At 49.1% G+C, this 23222-nt stretch overlaps 2 protein-coding genes across 3 annotated transcripts in view; one reads left to right on the forward strand and one right to left on the reverse strand.

Moving 5' to 3' along the window:
- dnd1 (DND microRNA-mediated repression inhibitor 1) overlaps positions 1-2432 on the forward strand; it is a 69709-nt gene extending 67277 nt beyond the window's left edge. The window contains exon 5 of the mRNA XM_075482109.1: positions 1790-2432. Within this exon, the coding sequence (XP_075338224.1) occupies positions 1790-2298 (509 nt within the window). The 3' untranslated portion in view covers positions 2299-2432. The remainder of the gene's footprint in view (positions 1-1789) is intronic.
- A 277-nt stretch (positions 2433-2709) lies between these two features.
- Positions 2710-23222, reverse strand: part of hars (histidyl-tRNA synthetase) — a 26261-nt gene continuing 5748 nt past the window's right edge. The window contains exons 2-14 of one of the 2 annotated variants that reach the window (XM_075480781.1): positions 23185-23222; positions 22997-23086; positions 16245-16364; positions 16062-16157; positions 13817-13942; positions 13613-13720; positions 13221-13319; positions 12521-12614; positions 9853-9980; positions 9491-9763; positions 9306-9422; positions 8308-8454; positions 2710-3158 (exon numbers count right to left, since the gene is read on the reverse strand). The exon at positions 23185-23222 is cut by the window's right edge and continues 336 nt beyond it. In XM_075480781.1, coding sequence (XP_075336896.1) covers positions 3099-3158; positions 8308-8454; positions 9306-9422; positions 9491-9763; positions 9853-9980; positions 12521-12614; positions 13221-13319; positions 13613-13720; positions 13817-13942; positions 16062-16157; positions 16245-16364; positions 22997-23086; positions 23185-23222 — 1496 coding nt within the window. In that variant the 3' untranslated portion in view covers positions 2710-3098. The remainder of the gene's footprint in view (positions 3159-8307; positions 8455-9305; positions 9423-9490; positions 9764-9852; positions 9981-12520; positions 12615-13220; positions 13320-13612; positions 13721-13816; positions 13943-16061; positions 16158-16244; positions 16365-22996; positions 23087-23184) is intronic. The other variant, XM_075480782.1, reaches the window with a different exon arrangement.

The raw sequence follows: 23222 nt of genomic DNA on the forward strand, positions 1-23222 counted from the left end.
CTTGTTGTTGAACATTTGGAGCTGTTCCGAAGATATTCGCGAGGCGCCTGGCTGCTCTCTTGAGATATTCGGCCATGAAACGGTTTCCTATGGGCAAGCTTATACAGGCACAAACTATGCTGTTTATAATTTATTAATTACTGTACACTAGCACTGATAACGTGGAGGTGCGTCGCTTACTTAAAAAAATCCGGGTTACTGTAATTTCGATTTTTTTTTTTTGTCGTAAAGTGGGTGTTACTGACGTCCTCGTCGTGCTACTGCCACAGACAGCCCACAGACCTGCTGCCTGTTTATTCATTCGGCTAAAATTCAAAATTAGTAACCCGGATTTTTTTAAGTAAGCGACGCACCTCCACGTTATCAGTGCTAGTGTAGAGTAATTAATAAATTATAAACAGCATAGTTTGTGCCTGTATAAGCTTGCCCATAGGAAACCGTTTCATGGCCGAATATCTCATGAGAGCAGCCAGACGCCTCGCGAATATCTTCGGAACAGCTCCAAATGTTCAACAACAAGCAGGGGTGAGTAGAACATCATGCTATAATGTGAAATCAAGGGCCCAATGTCAAAAAACCGGTCTAATCCTTTAAAGGGGAACTCCGGGGCATTTGAAGCGCATTTCCATTGCTAGAGGTTGTCAAATACTGATAGTAGGACACAGACTGGTGCAAATCTGCGCTCCCTGTGTGGAGATAGCGCTGTTCGCTCAGCCTGTCATGCTAACCAAATACGTGGTGGCTAAGGGGCAACTGCTAACCCTTCCACGTAAAACAACAACTTGCACACTGCAGAAACGTCACACCACTTTATAAACCATCCGACAATAAAGTCACAAGCCTTACCATCAAAACCATATGCATGGTTCTCACATTACTGGCATGGGGACGTTACAAAACAACTTTATAAACAGCATGTCACTCACCGGCTGGTTGTAGGCTCGCGCATGTGAAAGCCCAAAAGAGTCAATGGACGATAATCACATATACAAAACAATTATCTTCTCTAGAAAAACTGCGTTCAAGTATTTAAAACATTACAACAATATTACTGGGCATGTATTGTTCACAGGGAGCGCCGATTTGCACCAGTCTGTGTCCTACTGTCAGTATTTGACAACCTCTAGCAATGGGATTGCGCTTCAAATGCCCCGGAGTTCTCCTTTAATAACTGTCTGATTGTAATTTAGCCAATAATCCGATTTTTACAGCCATGTAACCGCACTGAGTGGTGATGAGCTTAGTATGTGAAATGAAAAAATAGTTCAGGAGTTTTGGATGGATGGAAGTTAACCTGGAAAGGTAGAAAGAGATTTATGGATGAACATTTTCTAAAGAAAGAGAGAAGACACTAAGTTCCATCAGGACGCTCCAGCTGACACCGCTCATGTGAACAGCTTACAGGTGCAGTGAGTAACTTTGCTGTAGCTGATGTGAACATCTTAATGCTGGCTGCCACTAACAGTAACACAGGCTTTCTCTCTGGAGCTCACACATGAACACAGGTTGGTCTTGGTTCATTTTCAGTGTGAGGATGCTGAGTTGACAAACCAGATGTTGTCATTATGTGACGGCTCGAGTAAAGGCCATGAATGATCACATTCATTATATCTGCTGGTTCCATATCCAGTTTGTAAAGATGAGCTGCACCTGATGGTGAATACATGGCAGCATGGAACCTTGTTTAATTACAGTTAATATGGGCCTGTTAACATGTGCTTTGTGTATTTTTAAGATAAATGATCCTCTGCTCCTCACTGTTGCATTTCTGCCCCATTTCTATGTCCAGAGTTCAAGAAACAATTTTCCTTGAATGTCTTCATCAAATGGCTCTCAGCAGAGAAGACAAACCCAGAGGAGCTACTCTGTCCTCCCAAAAGTCTGAAACATCCCGGCCAGCCCTCAGCCCTGCCTCCACGTCTGGCTCGTTCTGCATCTGTCCCCCCGGGCTTCTGCAGAGCAGTGGGGGGGCCCACTGCCCCCAAGCCGCCTCCTCCTGTGTGCTCCTCTTCGCAGGGGCATTTAGCGCATGCAGCATCTCCAGTGATGGCGCTCAGTAAAACGTCTGAGGCCGCTGGCTTCGGCCAGCCACACTATGAGCTGTACTACAGCCACACCGGGCCAGATGGGTTCCTGCACTTTACCTACGGGGTGTACATTCCCGGGACCGCCGCCACCTTCAGGGGCTCCGTCAGGATCTTGCCAGGACCCAATTCCAGCAGCATGCTGAAGGAGGCTGAGAGGGCTGCAGCGCTGCAGGTGCTGCGGAGCGTGAGCAACCAACAGCTGGCTGCCTGAACAGCTGGCTGGCTGGCTGAACAGCTGCTTCTGTTATCAGTGTTGTGTTGATTTCTGCTTGATTTCTGCATGCTTTTATTACACTTGTTTGCACTTTGTTTTATGCATGGGTTTTATTTTTTTTGTTACTGTGTTCCGAGTTCCTCATTTTAATTAAATGAGATTTGAAAAGAAAATTTGATGATGCAGTTACTTTATGGAAGAAATTAACAACAAAGAGAGGATTTAAATTAGGTTAGCATGCCATTAGACTTAATTATTCATGTTATGCACAACTTTAGAGATTTGACAAAGAAAACCCTGGAAATGAACACATCCATTCTGTCGCTGCAGCATGCAGACAGCGCTTCAGTGCAGTGAGGTCCCACATTAGAAAGGATCTAAACTAAGTATGCAAACAGGCTCATTAAGCACAGGTCAAAATGTTTATTTCAGTATGACACAGATGAACTTCTCTTTAATCTGCAGTAAATTGTGAAGAAGGGAAATGAAAGAACACTCATCCAACTGTCTTTTTTAAACTGATTAAGATGATGTGGCTGGTTTAAATGACATGATGTGTACACCACAGCACACTACTGAACAATGAGCATGCCTTTCACATGTAATTCAAAGCATATTCTATTTCATGGAAACGGCTTCACTGTTGCAGAATGTGGAGGTAAGTGGAATGCCCCACGCTCAGCGGCGAGTCAGCGGCTGCTCCCAACAGGTTCAGGGCTCCATGTTCTACAGAGGACTGGATGAGGAACTCTGAACCAGACTGCCAGCCAGTCAGGCCATGCATCACGTTGCAGTGGTTAGGCATCCGAGGTCCGTTTCTTAATCTCACTGATAAGATCAGCTCTGGATATATCAACCTATGGAGAGAGGAAGACACGAGAGGTTTAAATCCTAGTTTATTTAGCCACTGTGCTTAAGTGTTCTATTTGTTTTGTTTGGACCACTGTTGCCTTCTGGCTGGAAAGATAACTGACATCCACATATTACGGATGGGACTAACATCAGCATTTTGATCCATTTAACCCCAGTTTTGTCTAATCAGACAATCACAAATGATCACCCAAAGCAATCCTTTCTGGGTCGATGAAGAAGCTGGCCTGGTGCAGTGTCTGCTGGAACTGCTCAAATTCATTAGGATGGTCTCGGCAGAGATACTTGGGCCCTGAGGGATTCTTGGAAAAGGGGACTTCTTTCAGAAGCCCAAAAAACTGGCACCACTGGACCTTCCAACAGGATCCAAAACATTCGGCCAAAAAATGTCGCTCAGGCTCTTCCCTCCCATAGAGACACACTTGGTCGCAGACAGGACAAAGTTCCGAAAATTGGTCTCCATGTTGATGACGACGCTCATCTCACCATTTGAGTTCATTGTAAAACTTTAAAGGCTTTCAACAGAGGGAGGAGTGATGGGCTGGGACAGGGAGTGTGGACAGCGAGGCCTGGAACGTGATTTGACTGAAGGCCAAAATGTAAGCATGAATAATCTGTTGCTTAAAATTTTCACATCTGTCTATCCTGCTCCCATTTTAATTCAAGGTAAACAAGAAGCGTGTGCTACACTCTGAGTAATTCCCTATACTCCCTATAATATAGATCAGTGAGCAGTGCCTACCAACATGTCATTGGGGTCATCAGGTGGGAACCTCCTTTCATCAGTGTTTCGTCTAGTTGGGCCCACGACACCTCCAGGAGATTAGAGAGTGATCACTGGCGTCCCAGAGTCACCCCCCCTTATGCCAGCCATCACTGCTCCTCACACCACAACAACCATCTTTTTTTTTTTTTTCCACAACTACAAGCGACCCCAGCCTCTCACCAACTGCACACCAGTCACAGCGGGGTGGGGATACAAACCCTGGTTCGGGTAGGGGGTAATGAAAGTATAGAGGGTGCCAGAGGTGGAGGCAGGACAAGACACACTTTCAGATTCAGCAGACAAACTCACCTAAAATGGCCGCCTGGTTTCAAAAGGATCACATGGGCCACACCCTCCACTTAAATATATCCTGGATTTCTTCCTTGCTTCTTCCAAGAGTCTGTTTTCCCTAAGTGCTCCCCCTGCTGGGCCCCCAGCTACTATTGCTGCTTCTAATCCAAATCCACTGACTGGACTTTACTGCCTCATCTGATACTTTCTTCACTATTTTCCTCACAATTACACCCAACTAGACCACAAGAATATATCAGGCCTTAGATTTATAGAGGCTATTTCCTGGGGAACAACAAGCTTTCCCCCTAAATCTACCTGCATCCCCCAATCACAAGCATCCTCTAAGCCAGGGGTGTCAAACTGATCCATGAAAGGGCCGTGTGGCTGCAGGTTTCTGTTCTAACCCTGCAGCAGCACAGCTGACTTGTTTCATTCAATCAACTGAACTGTCAGCACTGAAAGTCTTACCAGTTCAGTTTAAAAGCTGTTCAAACTTTCTATCACTTAATTTCCCTCTACTTATTGAGATACTTCTAGACAGTAGGTTTGATTTTCATACCAGCCCACTTTAGATTTTTATTAAGTCTCTCAAGTATTCTCTTCATACATGGCAGTGTTGTAGTCACTAACGTCATATCATCCATGTATGCTCTAATTGGTGTAAGACATGCCATCCTGACCTCTCTCTCCTCCTACAACCCACTTGGAAGCTCTAATAATTATCTCCATGGCCATTGTAAATGCTAATGGAGAAATCGTACACCCTGCCATAATGCCTTTTTCTAGCCTCTGCCAACCTGTTGTGAAACCTGCTGTACTTAGGCACAGTCTAATATCTTGAAAATATGCTCTTACTAAGTTAACAACTACAACAGGCACTCTAAAATACTCAAACGCTTTCCAAATAAGGCTATGTGGCACTGAACCAAATGCATTTGCTAGATCCAGAAATATAACATGCAAGTCTTTTTTCTCAATCTTGGCTGTCTGAATCTGATGCCAAATCATGCTAGTGTGCTCTAAACACTCTGTGAAACCTGGTATTCCTGCCTTCTGCACAGTAGTATCTATTAAGCTATTCTTTTTTAAATAACTAGCTAATCTCTGTGCAACCAAACTAAAGAAAATCTTCCCCTCTACATTTAGGGGAGAGATCATCTGGAACTGACTCAGTTCTTCCTGCAAAATATGAATTCCCTCCCTCTCTTCTTCTGTAGCTCTTTTCCACTGCTTTATTCAAAAAAATCTAAAATATTAGACAAGCAGTTGGTGCATCAGCAGCTTTTTTCAAAAGGGTCTCAAGGATTTTGGAGTCAGACCTGTTACTGATCATTAACTTGTCCTTGATGTCAGGTGTGTTTCCAGAGCCACTAAAAACAGCTGGAATCAAACCTCTGCTGAAAAAGGACAATCTTGACAAGACACAAATGAACAACTACAGGCCTATCTCAAATCTCCCATTTTTAAGTAAGATCATTGAAAAAGCGTTTTTTCAACAGCTTAATTACATCCTTGTTTTTGAAAGCTATTTTCCTTTTGTTAATTATGTCTTTAATCTCCTTAGAAAATGGAAAGATTAGTTAGCTTTTATATTAGGAAGTGGCTAGGTGTTCCTAGATGCTTAAGTACTGTGGCACTGTATGGGAAAGGCATACTCCAGCTCCCAGTATCTAGTCTAGTAGAGGAGTTTGAATGTACTAAAGTTAGGACAGAGCTCCTGTTAGCTGGGAGTAAAGATGTGGTAGTTAGTAAGGTGGTTCCAAACCCAACCAAGGGGAGGAAGTGGAAACCAAGAATGGCAGCTCAGGAGGCAGAAGCAACTCTTAGACATACAGAGATTGTGGGTAATGTGCAAATAGGCCGGGGAGGCTTGGGGCTTGGCCCAGGCAAACCAGTGTGGAGTAGAGCAGGTCCCAAGGAGAAGAGAAAGCTAGTTGTTGAGCAGGTTTGTAGACAGGAGGAAACGTTAAGGGGTGCAAAGGCAGTGGCTCAGGCTAAGCAGGGACGGTGGGTGAACTGGGAAGGTGTAGAGAAGAAAAAGCTTAGTTGGAAAGAACTGTGGAGTATGGAGGAAAGGAGTATTAGATTTTTGATAGGGGCAACATATGATGTATTGCCAACTCCCCAGAACCTAAAACTCTGGGTAAATGGAGACCCGTTATGCTTGTTATGTTCAGGTACTGCAACTCTAAGGCATATTTTGTCAGGTTGTAAGGTTAGTCTGTCACAAGGCCGGTATACATGGCGACATGACCAAGTATTAAGAAGCTTAGCTGCAGGTATTGAAGATAAACGAAGGCAGGTAAACTTAGGAGGGTTTAAGGTGAAGAAAGTTGCAATTCAGTTTGTTCAAGAGGGGGAGAAAGTTAAAAAGACGATAAGGAGGCACGGCAGCTTGGAGGATGCTTGTGATTGGGAGATGCAGGTAGATTCAGGAAATAAGCTTGTTGTTCCCCAGGAGATAGCCTCTACAAACTTAAGGCCTGATATAGTCTTGTGGTCTAGGAGTAGAATGAGAGTCTATTTCATAGAGCTGACTGTTCCTTGGGAGGAATTAGTAGCAGAAGCATATGAAAGGAAAAAGCTTAGGTATGTGGAGTTGGGGGCAGAAGCAGAGCAGCGAGGATGGAAGGTTAGAATCTGTCCAGTGGAAGTAGGATGTAGAGGATTTGTTGCAAAGTCTGTTGTCTCATTGTTGAGGGAGCTGGGTGTAAGTGGACAGAATGTGAGAAAAATAGTGAAAGAGCTGTCAGATAAAGCAGCAAAATCCAGTGAGTTCTATGGCTTAATTTTTGGTGGCATTTTTGCTGATTATAGGACTGTTTAGGTGAGTTTGTCTGTTGAATCTGATAGTGTGTCTTGTTCTGCCTCCACCTCTGGCACCCTCTATACTTTCATTACCCCCTACCCGAACCAGGGTTTGAATCCCCACCCCGCTGTGACTGGTGTGCAGTTGGTGAGAGGCTGAGGTAGCTTGTGGTTGTGAGGGAAAAGAACTCTGCTGCTCGAGTCCTCACTGAGACCAAAGAAGTGGACCACATCAGTCCAGCTCTGAGGTCTTTACACTGGCTGCCTGTCCATCAGAGGATAGACTTTAAAGTTCTGATGCTTTAAAGTTATTTCTGCATTTAGCAGAAGCTTTTATCCAAAGCCACCAATGAGGATATAACATTACAGCTAACATCAAAGCTAACACTAAGCTACATAGAAGGAAACCACCAGTCAGACTCTATCAGAGGTGACAGAGATAGAGTGCAGGCATAGAGGGAAGCACAGGCTCAGTGCTAGGATAGGAGATGCTCTCTGAAGAGCTGGGTCTGCAAGAGGTTCTTGAAGATATTCAGTTCTGGTAGCGCTCGGTAGGTCTTTCCACCATCGTGGAACGACCCATGAGAAGAATCTGGATCGTCTTCAGCGTGGTGTAGGCACTGCTAGACGACAATCCTGTGACGTCTGGAGTGACCGAGTTGTGTCGTAAGCCTTTGCAAGAGCATTCAAGTAGATGGGAGCCGTTCCATTAAGGACTCTGTAGGCTAACATCAGGGACCTGAATCTGATGCGGGCGGCTAAGGGTAGCCAGTGGAGCTCAATGAACAGAGGGGTGATGTGCTCTGTGAGGCTGATGGAAGACCAGACGCACCGCTGCGTTCTGGACCATCTGCACAGCACAGGCTGAGAGAGCAGTTAGGAGAGCAGTTAGGAGAGCAGTTAGGAGAGCAGTTAGGAGAGCAGTTAGGAGAGCAGTTAGGAGAGCAGTTAGGAGAGCGTTGGAGTGGTCAAGGCGGGAGGTCACCACGGCCTGTCTGTAAGTCAGGTGTACCAGCTGATGAAGGCTGTACCCTCAAGGCCAACCTGGTCTTTAAGACGTTTTAGAACGATCAACCGTCTAAAGACGGGAGCAAGTTGTTGGAGACTTTGAGCAGATCAGATTCCGTGAAGCCTGACTGAAATGTTTCCAAGATATTATTGATATGTTTAACAAGAAAAGAAAGAGTGAAATCTGTCTCAGCCTGAACAAGGAGCTGCTAACCAACCAGAGAACAGTTTGGTGACGTGTGTGTGTGTGTCAGTCATACCTCCTCTCTGGTGGCCACCACGCGGAGTTTGACCACGCCATCTTTGAGCTCCTGTTCTCCCAGTATGGCCACCAGGGGGATGCCCGACTCCTCGCAGTGCTGCAGCTGACTGAGCAGTTTGGGGTTCTTCTTGTACATCACCTCAGCCTGGATACATCAACACACATTCAGCTGTGTCTTCTACAGTAGTTCATCAACAATCATGCCAACATGAGAAATGTGTGAGAGAGGGCAGCTCTCATGCTTGTGTCAAACGAGAACATTAAAGTGGGCTGAACAGTTACAATCATCCAGTCTTCACTCACAGCTGGGTCTGAAACTGATCCAGGTTTATTTTTGTTCTCGTTCAGAACAACACAAATGCAGACTAACATTAAGGATTTAGTCCCCATTTTTCAGGGATTAAAATATAAATGAGACAGTAACCAGAAAATTTCCATTCCTTAGAAAGCAAAGAGAATGATTGAACACTTCATAAAGAAAACCTGGTTGGAAAGTTTAGTTTAGTCATTGAAAAGAAAAGAAAAAAGGTCCAAATGTCCTGGGGTACTCGCACCCTTCATACTTATTAACACGAATCAGTATGAAAACTGTCACATGTTGGTTTAAATTTCCAATCAGCAATATCTATTCTCCATGTGCTACTTCTGACCCAGAATCATGGAGCTGAATCAGCCCCAGCTCTGGGATCATTAGTTAGCAGTCACCATGTGCTACTTCTGACCCTGAACACACATTCATTCAATCAGTTACCAGCTGATCAGTTACATGGATATTTGCATGAATAAGCAGGGGTTCCTGGCAAAGTCCTGAGTGTACATAAATTTCCTTTTCACCAACTGTAATACTGATCAGCTACAGATGCTAACACCACAGGGATGTAGGGATAAAGCCTGATATCTGGTGCTTTTATACACAAGTGTTCCCAACTCAGCCCACAGCAATACAAGTTGAAGGGCTAAACTGGAAAAATCCACACAGATGTCTCTCTGTCACACCTTAATGCCAGCATTCCACAGCTCAGTGATGAGCCTGAGTCTCTCCTCCAGCAGGTTCTTCTGAGCAGACGCTACCATGACCTGAACCTCCGTGGTACGGACCTTCTCCGCTGAGGCCTGAAGGATAAGGCGGTGTTAGAGCCAGGGCATCAGAAGGCAGCAAACACTCAGTCAGTGAACGTCACCTCAGCCTTCTGCTCCATGATGGAGAAGATCCTCTCGATGCCAATGCTGACCCCCACACACGGAACCTTCCTGCCTTTGGGGTCGAACATCCCCACCAGACCATCGTACCGGCCCCCTCCAGCTACGCTGCCAACACTGACGCTCTCCTCTGTGTTGGCCCCGTTCTGGGCCTCAGTAGCAGCTGGGGCCACGCCGGCCTGAGTCAGCACTGCCTCGTAAATGACTCCGGTGTAATAGTCCAGCCCCCGGGCCAGACTGAGGTCAAAGACTACCTGAGGATGACACATTGAAGAAAGATCACGTACACAGCAGAGAAGTGTGCACACATTGGGAAAGCATCTGGATAACAGTGCAGCCTCACCTTGTCTGTGACCTGGAACAGCTGCAGGTAGCTAAAGAGAAGTTTGACGTCCGACAGGCCGGCGCAGGCTTGCTTACTCTGACACATTTTGGGGTCCTGGAGGAGGCGCTCTGCCAGGTCCATCCCACCTGCAGCACAAACAGTATCCTTCTGACATCAGCCAGATCTTCCCCTGATGGATGCAAGTCCAATAATCCTCCTTCTGTTAGCTTCTGCTGACTTCTGAGTGAGCAGACATCATTATAGAAGCTTTAAAAGGATAAACATGCTTCTTTCTGTGCTTGGGAGCTTATACTTGGATGTCTGAAGCCACTGCTAAACCCATCCATCAATCTTCTATACCCGCTTCATCCAGCTCAGGGTGGCGGGGGGCTGGAGCCTATCCCAGCTGCCATTGGGCGAGAGGCGGGGGGCTGGAGCCTATCCCAGCTGCCATTGGGCGAGAGGCGGGGGGCTGGAGCCTATCCCAGCTGCCATTGGGCGAGAGGCGGGGGGCTGGAGCCTATCCCAGCTGCCATTGGGCGAGAGGCGGGGCTCCCCTGGACGGGTAATCAGTCGATCACACAGAGACACAACCATGCACTCCTAGGGTCAGTTTAGAGTCACCAGTTAACCTGACGTGCATGTTGTTGGGTGATGGGAGGAAGATGGAGAACCCAGGCACACCCGGGGAGAACCCAGGCACACACACGGGGAGAACCCAGGGACACACACGGGGAGAACCCAGGGACACACGGGGAGAACCCAGGGACACCCGGGGAGAACCCAGGCACACCCGGGGAGAACCCAGGCACACACACGGGGAGAACCCAGGCACACCCGGGGAGAACCCAGGCACACACACGGGGAGAACCCAGGGACACATGGGGAGAACCCAGGCACACACGGGGAGAACCCAGGCACACACACGGGGAGAACCCAGGGACACACACGGGGAGAACCCAGGGACACACGGGGAGAACCCAGGGACACACGGGGAGAACCCAGGCACACCCGGGGAGAACCCAGGCACACACACGGGGAGAACCCAGGCACACCCGGGGAGAACCCAGGCACACACACGGGGAGAACCCAGGCACACACACGGGGAGAACCCAGGGACACACGGGGAGAACCCAGGCACACACACGGGGAGAACCCAGGCACACACACGGGGAGAACCCAGGGACACACACGGGGAGAACCCAGGGAGACACACGGGGAGAACCCAGGGACACACACGGGGAGAACCCAGGGACACACACGGGGAGAACCCAGGCACACACACGGGGAGAACCCAGGCAGACACACGGGGAGAACCCAGGCACACACACGGGGAGAACCCAGGCACACACACGGGGAGAACCCAGGCACACACACGGGGAGAACCCAGGGACACACGGGGAGAACCCAGGCACACACGGGGAGAACCCAGGGACACACATGGGGAGAACCCAGGGACACACATGGGGAGAACCCAGGGACACACATGGGGAGAACCCAGGGACACACATGGGGAGAACCCAGGGACACACACGGGGAGAACCCAGGGACACACAGGGAGAACCCAGGTACACACACGGGGAGAACCCAGGGACACACACGGGGAGAACCCAGGGACACATGGGGAGAACCCAGGCACACACGGGGAGAACCCAGGGACACACATGGGGAGAACCCAGGGACACATGGGGAGAACCCAGGCACACACGGGGAGAACCCAGGGACACACATGGGGAGAACCCAGGGACACACATGGGGAGAACCCAGGGACACACATGGGGAGAACCCAGGGACACACGGGGAGAACCCAGGCACACACACGGGGAGAACCCAGGGACACACGGGGAGAACCCAGGCACACACGGGGAGAACCCAGGGACACACACGGGGAGAACCCAGGCACACACGGGGAGAACCCAGGGACACACACGGGGAGAACCCAGGGACACACACGGGGAGAACCCAGGGACACACACGGGGAGAACCCAGGCACACACGGGGGGAACCCAGGGGCACACACACGGGGAGAACCCAGGGACACACGGGGGGAACCCAGGGGCACACACACGGGGAGAACCCAGGGACACACACGGGGAGAACCCAGGCACACACACGGGGAGAACTCAGGCACACACGGGGAGAACCCAGGGACACACACGGGGAGAACCCAGGCACACACATGGGGAGAACCCAGGGACACACGGGGAGAACCCAGGCACACATGGGGAGAACCCAGGGACACACGGGGAGAACCCAGGCACACACGGGGGGAACCCAGGGACACACGGGGAGAACCCAGGCACACACGGGGGGAACCCAGGGACACACGGGGGGAACATGCAGACTCCACACAGGGAGAAGCAGTAAGAACCAGCATGGTACTTTGTTCTATGCCCCATTCACCTGAAAGTGTGCCATGGCTCAACATACAACACATTATCCAGCCTCTCTGAGAGGGCAGCTGTTTTCCTCCTGCTTTATGCTGTAACACCAAATGTCCCCTTCAGTTGCTGTTCTGCCTGCATTATTTCACTGGGACCTCAGGGAACATGCACCATACGTCTCCTTTAAGATGAAGACAGCTCAGCTAATTCCTTACCACAATGAATAACCGCATTGAGAAAACATAGGTGTAATCAATGGAAACTGTATTCATGCACAGAACTGTGTGGTGCTGAAGTCTCACCCTGCATGCTGACATACTCTCCAATCTGGTTGGCAGCCTCCTCTGACAGGCCCTTCTCATTCACCATCTCTTTCTTTACATCGTCCCAGGGCATCTGGAGCAGAAGCAGCGTGTCAGAGACTGTCAGACTGAGTAAAGTACAGCCCCAGAACAGAGAGCAGCAGGCCTATGCTCTTCCTACATGCAGCTCAAACTGTTTGCCTGAATCAAGACGTATTCTAGTTACAGAATTTTGGCTGGAAAAAAAAAAAAAATAAAAAAAATTAAAAATGTACATTTCATTTATCATTAAGACAAAAAAGGAGAAACTAAATGCCCCAGACATTTGAGTCCTGTCCTGTGTGTCTTTCACTGCTGGGAGATGAATGAATAGGACTTTAATCAGAACAAATGGAGGTTGTCACAGCCTAATGAGGCTGGTTCTCATTAGGGAACAGCTGTTATGGGCTGCTGTGATCATCTCTATGCACAGTTTAACACAATTCCTGAACCAGAGATCTCTTGGAGGGTGGTTTCCCCCCTGCACAGCCTCGACACTTTGGTTCAAACCACTCAATGGAAACCTTTCTCATGCACATTTCTTTACATTTGTGTTGCTAGTGATTGGTCTCCTGGCTTGGAAGAACCCTAACCCAAAAGTTAAAGCAGATGATGGAGGAAAAGCACGTGAGGGTGCACACACTGGGTGGAGTCTTCATACCTTATCCAGTTTGTCCACTGTTGAGCAGATGGTGCGGAACTTGTCGTCTGGAACTCCACACACAGCAAACATCCCATCGAGGATGCGTCTGTCATTGACCTGGACATGAAGGAAGTGAGAAGGAAGTGATGTCACCTGACTGCAGACGGACCACTCAGCTGAGTTCGCCGACTGCAGTCGGACCACTCAGCTGAGTTCGCCGACTGCAGACGGACCACTCAGCTGAGTTCGCCGACTGCAGACGGACCACTCAGCTCAGTTCGCCGACTGCAGTCGGACCACTCAGCTCAGTTCGCCGACAGCAGCCGGACCACTCAGCTCAGTTCGCCGACAGCAGCCGGACCACTCAGCTGAGTTCGCCGACAGCAGCCGGACCACTCAGTCGGACTAACCTTAATACGGAAGTCTCCGAGCTGCAACTCACTGAGGATTTCATGAACAATCTTCAGACACTCTGCATCCGGGATCATGGCATCATACTGACCTGCTATGTCAAAGTCCTGAAACACACACACACACACACACACATATTAATGGATGCAATGAGCGCCCCAGACAGTTAACACATGAGTGTAAATGTGCATCTGAGGACTCACACACTGATAAAACTCTCTGTAGCGCCCACGGGTCATTGCTGGGTTGTCACGGCGATACACCTTAGCGATGTGGTAGCGCTTGATGTTAGTTATCTTGTTCATGGCCAGGTAACGTGCAAAGGGCACCTGACAGTGAGAAGGTCAAGGGAACATGCTCTCCATGTGTGTGATAGAGAATGATACATCTGGAACCTTACAGCACATCCATTCAGCAGGAAGCAAAGTGAATGTGAGCTCAGACAGCTGTGCTGCACAGGACAGCTGTGCTGCACAGGACAGATGTGCTGCACAGGACAGCTGTGCGGCACAGGACAGATGTGCGGCACAGGACAGATGTGCTGCACAGGACAGATGTGCTGTACAGGACAGATGTGCTGCACAGGACAGATGTGCTGCACAAGACAGATGTGCGGCACAGGACAGATGTGCTGCACAGGACAGCTGTGCTGCACAGGACAGATGTGCTGCACAGGACAGATGTGCTGCACAAGACAGATGTGCGGCACAGGACAGATGTGCTGCACAGGACAGCTGTGCTGCACAGGACAGATGTGCTGCACAGGACAGCTGTGCTGCACAGGACAGCTGTGTTGCACAGGACAGCTGTGCTGCACAGGACAGCTGTGCTGCACAGGACAGATGTGCTGCACAGGACAGCTGTGCCGCACAGGCACAGGACAGCTGTGCTGCACAGGACAGCTGTGCTGCACAGGACAGATGTGCTGCACAGGACAGCTGTGCTGCACAGGACAGATGTGCTGCACAGGACAGCTGTGCTGCACAGGACAGATGTGCTGCACAGGACAGCTGTGCTGCACAGGACAGCTGTGCTGCACAGGACAGCTGTGCGGCACAGGACAGATGTGCTGCACAGGACAGCTGTGCGGCACAGGACAGCTGTGCGGCACAGGACAGATGTGCTGCACAGGACAGATGTGCTGCACAGGACAGCTGTGCGGCACAGGACAGATGTGCGGCACAGGACAGATGTGCTGCACAGGACAGCTGTGCTGCACAGGACAGATGTGCTGCACAGGACAGATGTGCTGCACAGGACAGATGTGCTGCACAGGACAGCTGTGTTGCACAGGACAGATGTGCTGCACAGGACAGCTGTGCTGCACAGGACAGATGTGCTGCACAGGACAGCTGTGCCGCACAGGCACAGGACAGCTGTGCTGCACAGGACAGCTGTGCGGCACAGGACAGATGTGCTGCACAGGACAGCTGTGTTGCACAGGACAGCTGTGCTGCACAGGACAGCTGTGCTGCACAGGACAGATGTGCTGCACAGGACAGCTGTGCCGCACAGGCACAGGACAGCTGTGCTGCACAGGACAGCTGTGCTGCACAGGACAGATGTGCTGCACAGGACAGCTGTGCTGCACAGGACAGATGTGCTGCACAGGACAGCTGTGCTGCACAGGACAGATGTGCTGCACAGGACAGCTGTGCTGCACAGGACAGCTGTGCTGCACAGGACAGCTGTGCGGCACAGGACAGATGTGCTGCACAGGACAGCTGTGCGGCACAGGACAGCTGTGCGGCACAGGACAGATGTGCTGCACAGGACAGATGTGCTGCACAGGACAGATGTGCGGCACAGGACAGATGTGCGGCACAGGACAGATGTGCTGCACAGGACAGCTGTGCTGCACAGGACAGATGTGCTGCACAGGACAGATGTGCTGCACAGGACAGATGTGCTGCACAGGACAGCTGTGTTGCACAGGACAGATGTGCTGCACAGGACAGCTGTGCTGCACAGGACAGATGTGCTGCACAGGACAGCTGTGCCGCACAGGCACAGGACAGCTGTGCTGCACAGGACAGCTGTGCGGCACAGGACAGATGTGCTGCACAGGACAGATGTGCGGCACAGGACAGATGTGCTGCACAGGACAGATGTGCTGCACAGGACAGCTGTGCTGCACAGGACAGATGTGCTGCACGGGACAGATGTGCTGCACGGGACAGATGTGCGGCACAGGACAGATGTGCTGCACAGGACAGATGTGCTGCACAGGACAGATGTGCTGCACAGGACAGATGTGCGGCACAGGACAGATGTGCTGCACAGGACAGATGTGCGGCACAGGACAGATGTGCTGCACAGGACAGATGTGCTGCACAGGACAGATGTGCTGCACAGGACAGATGTGCGGCACAGGACAGATGTGCGGCACAGGACAGATGTGCGGCACAGGACAGATGTGCTGCACAGGACAGATGGCTGGGAGGATACAGTGAGGTCATATCTGAGGGACAGCAGCTCTCCTCCTTGGTCTTTGAGGTCATAGATGAGCTTCGAATCTTCTCCGTATTTTCCCGTCAACGTTTCCTATGTCAGCAGGGACAAGTTTCACTTCCATGCATGTTCCATGTCTCCCTGCTTGATTCCAAACAGAATAATGGTGAGAACATCTACCTTTAGTTCAAAAACAGGCGTGTCGATGGTCTCTGCCGCATGGCGCTTAAAGCAGCTGATGATGGTGTTGAAGACTTTCTCTCTGATGGCCATCTGCTTGGGGCTGTAGTCCCGTGTTCCCTGCCAGACAAACACATCCCCTTTGTTTCCATCTGACCACTGAATGCATTTATTTTCACTTAATCACAAGGTTCCAGCAGCTGTGCTGCAGCAACACATCAGTGATGAACAATCACAAGAAAATGAAGATGCAACGAAGCAGCAGGTGTAACTACAGATACTTTAGGCAAAGCCAACATTAAAACCACTGACAGGACTTCTCATCTCCATCCTATGCAGAGTTCTGCCGAGGTGTCCCCCGAGGTGTCCCCCCGAGGAGTTCCCCTCACCTTTAAACTCTCCACATACAAATCTGATGGGATCTGTGGGAAGCAAGTCCAATATATGAAGACCCTAACCCAACCCAAAGGATCCGTTGCTAAGGTACAGGACTCTCCAGGACACCTTGAGCTGTTCTGTGACCAGGCACTGACTGCTCAGAGCTCTTTGGGCAGGAAGAGGAGAGCACACTCTGTTTCAGGTCATAATGTTCGCTGGAAATCCAGAATGAAATTCACTTATTACATCAGAAAACGCTTCCATTTTGACACATTTACTCCAATTGAGGAAAGATCAATTGTGAAGCTAGTTAGTGTACCAGTTTCTTTATTAATTGTGGAGCCCCAGTTACAGCAAGACCGGGCAAAAAGTACGGAATAACCACTCATCATCTTGACTCGGTCTTTCCATTGTTGGGGCCATGTTTCCATCAACATCTCTCAACTGCAAGTCAGCGAGGAAATTTGATTTATATCAAACTTTTCAAGAACAGAACGTCACAAAGTGCTTCACAAAGATGAAATTAATTAAAAAGACAGTAAAAGCCCAACATGAAAGCTTCAGTTAAACAAAAGCCTATTTAAATACAGCTGTTTAATGGGCCTTTTTAAATGTCCACGTTGCTCACACACCAACGCCACCAAAAGCAGCGTCTCCTTCGCTTCTGAGCCTGGCTGGAGGGACAAGCAACAAACCCAGAGTCCCATGGTTCTGATCTCTGAGCTCAGAGTCCCATGGTTCTGATCTCTGAGCTCAGAGTCCCATGGTTCTGATCTCAGAGTCCCATGGTTCTGATCTCTGAGCTCAGAGTCCCATGGTTCTGATCTCTGAGTCCCATGGTTCTGATCTCAGAGTCCCATGGTTCTGATCTCAGAGTCCCATGGTTCTGATCTCAGAGTCCCATGGTTCTGATCTCTGAGCTCAGTCCCATGGTTCTGATCTCTGAGCTCAGAGTCCCATGGTTCTGATCTCAGAGTCCCATGGTTCTGATCTCTGAGCTCAGAGTCCCATGGTTCTGATCTCTGAGCTCAGAGTCCCATGGTTCTGATCTCTGAGCTCAGAGTCCCATGGTTCTGATCTCAGAGTCCCATGGTTCTGATCTCTGAGCTCAGAGTCCCATGGTTCTGATCTCAGAGTCCCATGGTTCTGATCTCTGAGCTCAGAGTCCCATGGTTCTGATCTCTGAGCTCAGTCCCATGGTTCTGATCTCAAGAGTCCCATGGTTCTGATCTCTGAGCTCAGAGTCCCATGGTTCTGATCTCTGAGCTCAGTCCCATGGTTCTGATCTCAGAGTCCCATGGTTCTGATCTCTGAGCTCAGAGTCCCATGGTTCTGATCTCTGAGCTCAGTCCCATGGTTCTGATCTCAGAGTCCCATGGTTCTGATCTCAGAGTCCCATGGTTCTGATCTCTGAGCTCAGAGTCCCATGGTTCTGATCTCTGAGCTCAGAGTCCCATGGTTCTGATCTCAGAGTCCCATGGTTCTGATCTCAGAGTCCCATGGTTCTGATCTCTGAGCTCAGTCCCATGGTTCTGATCTCAGAGTCCCATGGTTCTGATCTCTGAGCTCAGTCCCATGGTTCTGATCTCTGAGCTCAGTCCCATGGTTCTGATCTCTGAGCTCAGAGTCCCATGGTTCTGATCTCAGAGTCCCATGGTTCTGATCTCTGAGCTCAGAGTCCCATGGTTCTGATCTCAGAGTCCCATGGTTCTGATCTCTGAGCTCAGTCCCATGGTTCTGATCTCAGAGTCCCGTGGTTCTGATCTCTGAGCTCAGAGTCCCGTGGTTCTGATCTCTGAGCTCAGAGTCCCGTGGTTCTGATCTCTGAGCTCAGAGTCCCGTGGTTCTGATCTCTGAGCTCAGAGTCCCATGGTTCTGATCTCTGAGCTCAGTCCCATGGTTCTGATCTCAGAGTCCCATGGTTCTGATCTCTGAGCTCAGAGTCCCATGGTTCTGATCTCAGAGTCCCATGGTTCTGATCTCTGAGCTCAGAGTCCCATGGTTCTGATCTCAGAGTCCCATGGTTCTGATCTCTGAGCTCAGTCCCATGGTTCTGATCTCAGAGTCCCATGGTTCTGATCTCTGAGCTCAGAGTCCCATGGTTCTGATCTCTGAGCTCAGTCCCATGGTTCTGATCTCAGAGTCCCATGGTTCTGATCTCTGAGCTCAGAGTCCCATGGTTCTGATCTCAGAGTCCCATGGTTCTGATCTCTGAGCTCAGAGTCCCATGGTTCTGATCTCTGAGCTCAGTCCCATGGTTCTGATCTCAGAGTCCCATGGTTCTGATCTCTGAGCTCAGAGTCCCATGGTTCTGATCTCTGAGCTCAGAGTCCCGTGGTTCTGATCTCTGAGCTCAGAGTCCCATGGTTCTGATCTCTGAGCTCAGTCCCATGGTTCTGATCTCTGAGCTCAGAGTCCCATGGTTCTGAGCTCAGAGTCCCATGGTTCTGATCTCTGAGCTCAGAGTCCCATGGTTCTGATCTCTGAGTCCCATGGTTCTGATCTCAGAGTCCCATGGTTCTGATCTCTGAGCTCAGTCCCATGGTTCTGATCTCTGAGCTCAGTCCCATGGTTCTGATCTCTGAGCTCAGAGTCCCATGGTTCTGATCTCTGAGTCCCATGGTTCTGATCTCAGAGTCCCATGGTTCTGATCTCAGAGTCCCATGGTTCTGATCTCTGAGCTCAGTCCCATGGTTCTGATCTCAGAGTCCCGTGGTTCTGATCTCTGAGCTCAGAGTCCCGTGGTTCTGATCTCTGAGCTCAGAGTCCCATGGTTCTGATCTCTGAGCTCAGAGTCCCATGGTTCTGATCTCTGAGCTCAGTCCCATGGTTCTGATCTCAGAGTCCCATGGTTCTGATCTCTGAGCTCAGAGTCCCATGGTTCTGATCTCAGAGTCCCATGGTTCTGATCTCTGAGCTCAGTCCCATGGTTCTGATCTCAGAGTCCCATGGTTCTGATCTCAGAGTCCCATGGTTCTGATCTCTGAGCTCAGAGTCCCATGGTTCTGATCTCTGAGCTCAGTCCCATGGTTCTGATCTCAGAGTCCCATGGTTCTGATCTCTGAGCTCAGAGTCCCATGGTTCTGATCTCAGAGTCCCATGGTTCTGATCTCTGAGCTCAGAGTCCCATGGTTCTGATCTCTGAGCTCAGTCCCATGGTTCTGATCTCAGAGTCCCATGGTTCTGATCTCTGAGCTCAGAGTCCCATGGTTCTGATCTCTGAGCTCAGAGTCCCATGGTTCTGATCTCTGAGCTCAGTCCCATGGTTCTGATCTCAGAGTCCCATGGTTCTGATCTCTGAGCTCAGAGTCCCATGGTTCTGATCTCTGAGCTCAGAGTCCCGTGGTTCTGATCTCTGAGCTCAGAGTCCCATGGTTCTGATCTCAGAGTCCCATGGTTCTGATCTCTGAGCTCAGAGTCCCATGGTTCTGATCTCTGAGCTCAGAGTCCCGTGGTTCTGATCTCTGAGCTCAGAGTCCCATGGTTCTGATCTCAGAGTCCCATGGTTCTGATCTCTGAGCTCAGTCCCATGGTTCTGATCTCTGAGCTCAGAGTCCCATGGTTCTGAGCTCAGAGTCCCATGGTTCTGATCTCTGAGTCCCATGGTTCTGATCTCAGAGTCCCATGGTTCTGATCTCTGAGCTCAGTCCCATGGTTCTGATCTCTGAGTCCCATGGTTCTGATCTCTGAGCTCAGTCCCATGGTTCTGATCTCAGAGTCCCATGGTTCTGATCTCAGAGTCCCATGGTTCTGATCTCTGAGCTCAGAGAAAGAAACCAGAATTGGTGGAATATGGGAGCTTCTGGATGGATCTGCATTCTGGACCACCTGTAAGTGGAGGGCGTTACCGAGCTGCTGGTGTGGGATGGAAAAAGTCCGAGGACAGGTGAGCACTGGGTGCTGGATATTAGCAACCAATGAACCCGTCTCAGAAATGCAGATCACAAGATGATTCCATCATGTTTATTTTACTTCATCTGCAAAGAACTTAATATTGATTACAATAATTAGACTGTAATAACTAATTCATTTAGCAGCCCAGAGATTCAAAGAGTAAAGCAGGAATCTTCTTTCTCTGATTTGCATGGTGGTTAACAGACAACAATCAGCTGATATGGACTTCAACTCTTCATTCAACCCTAACTCATATACTGCTGCAAACCACAAAGAACAGTCCCTTGGACTGCATACAGTTCCTGAGTCAGAGGAGCAAAGGCTCATGGGAGTGTAAATAACTCTCCTCTTTGGTTCAGCAGTGTTCTGACAGTGTTTTTAGTGTGGCTGAGGACAGATAAACTGGGTTAGGAATGTTCTTGTTCCTGTTGGTGGCTCCTCTCTGTGTCCATCGATGGGCGGCTGAACGTGAACATCAGTAAAGCTGCTTTTCTGACAGAGACTTACAGGAAGTTCTTTCCACAATAAAAGTCCCACCTTCAGACCTCATCCTTGTCTTCCATTTTGTTCCTTTACATCTGCTTTATTATCTTTTTTAATGTTATTCAGGGCTCTAGAGTGCGACCGATTTTCTCTATGGTGCAACTAAAAAAAATCTGAGGTCGCAATGGTACGACCACCCGTTGGAGGGGAAAAAAGTCTACGCGACTCTGACAGTCTCCCTTTGGTTCAACAACAGACACACATTAGACCCATATCGTGGTCTAAACCAATCAGAGATAGTGAAGGGCGGGACCCCCCTCTGATTGGCCCGTGTACATGTGTGTACGTTTGAACACGCGCATCCTGTAGTCAGACAGAGAGGTGATGAACCTCGGCCCGTCAGATAAACAGTGGATGTAGCCGCGGGTTTTAAGATGAAAAGAACGATTGACAACTTTTTGGTTAAGTTAAGGCCTGAAAATAACCACAACCAATGCTCTGACACGGAGCCATCAACCTCCCACTTTATGTCATGCCCTGGTCTGGAGCTAGCATCAGATAATGAACTAGCATCCGGAGCTAGCATCAGATAATGAACTAGCATCCGGAGCTAGCATCAGATAATGAACTAGCATCCGGAGCTAGCATCAGATAATGAACTAGCATCCGGAGCTAGCATCAGATAATGAGCTAGCATCCGGAGCTAGCTTCAGATAATGAGCTACCATCCGGAGCTAGCATCAGATAATGAGCTAGCATCCGGAGCTAGCTTCAGATAATGAGCTAGCATCCGGAGCTAGCATCAGATAATGAGCTAGCATCCGGAGCTAGCTTCAGATAATGAGCTAGCATCCGGAGCTAGCATCAGATAATGAGCTAGCATCCGGAGCTAGCTTCAGATAATGAGCTAGCATCCGGAGCTAGCATCAGATAATGAGCTAGCATCCGGAGCTAGCATCAGATAATGAGCTAGCATCCGGAGCTAGCTTCAGATAATGAGCTAGCATCGGGAGCTGGCTTCAGATAATGAGCCACATACGATCGACTCCGAGACAGAACAAACTGAAATTAAAAGGGGTAAAGTGTATACATTTCTAAGAGAGTGACTTGACCAGTTTACCTGGCTAAAATACAGTAAAGCCGATAATATAATGCACTGCATTTACTGTAAAATGTGGCAATAGTGCATTTGTGACTGGTTCTAATACATTTCGATTTGAAACGCTGAGAAAGCATCTATGAAACACATTCCCTGCTCAGTGTCCCCTCTCCCCGCTGCTTTTCAGCGGCAGCAAACACATCATCGGACGAGCCCCAGATGATAACAAAGTTTAACGTTGCCGACCATATTGCTAAAGTTCCCTTCACTAAGTTCAAGTCCGAAATAATTCTTCAGAAAAGAAATGGCTTGAACATAAACCCGACGTACAGCAATGATGTCGCGTGCGCGCAGTTTACAGGAGTCATTGCAGATACATTGAAAAAAAGACGTCTGTGCTAACTGCGAACGGTGAGTACATATCATTCCTGATCGTTCAGGATGAAGCCCTTAAAACACTTAGATTTTCTTTTTATTTCATTTATCTTGAGATGTTTTAAGTTTAAATTTCAGGCACCAACACTTTTTCAGTAAGTTTCAGTAAGTAGTTAGTAAGTTAAGTTCAGTAAGTTTGTAGAATTGTGCTTCAAATAAAGAACTTTATTTTGACCAGATTGCTAGTTAATCGTTTACAAGTCAATATTGCTTATATGGACAGCGGTTAAAAAAACCTGTAAAACTGTGGTGTTAAATGCAATGCGGTTGAAAATTTGGGTGCACCTAACTTTTGTGCTGGTGCACCTAAGAAAAAAAGTTAGGCGCACCAGTGCAACAAGTTAGTCTAGAGCCCTGTTATTAAAGTGTTAATACCCTGTTAAGAACTTATTACTTCCCCGAGTAAGAACGAGCAGTGAGATGAAGAAACAACACTTGTATTCAGCTCGATCCTGACTCTTACCTTTGGTGTTTTGAGGACAAACTGGTGTTTGCCATCATCTCCTCCGAGCTGAGCCTTCAGTTCCAGCAGTTTAGCTACCTCTTCATCGATCTGCAACACACACACAGAAACCACCAGTTGGCCGATTGGTTTCCAGAGCTGTTGAATCATAATGAAGAAACCTAAACCCCACCAGAGTTCAGACCCACCTGAGCCAGGGTGACCCCCGGGACAGAATGCAGAGATC

The sequence above is a fragment of the Odontesthes bonariensis genome, chromosome 13 (genome assembly GCF_027942865.1).
Source record: "Odontesthes bonariensis isolate fOdoBon6 chromosome 13, fOdoBon6.hap1, whole genome shotgun sequence".
Lineage (NCBI taxonomy): Eukaryota > Metazoa > Chordata > Actinopteri > Atheriniformes > Atherinopsidae > Odontesthes > Odontesthes bonariensis.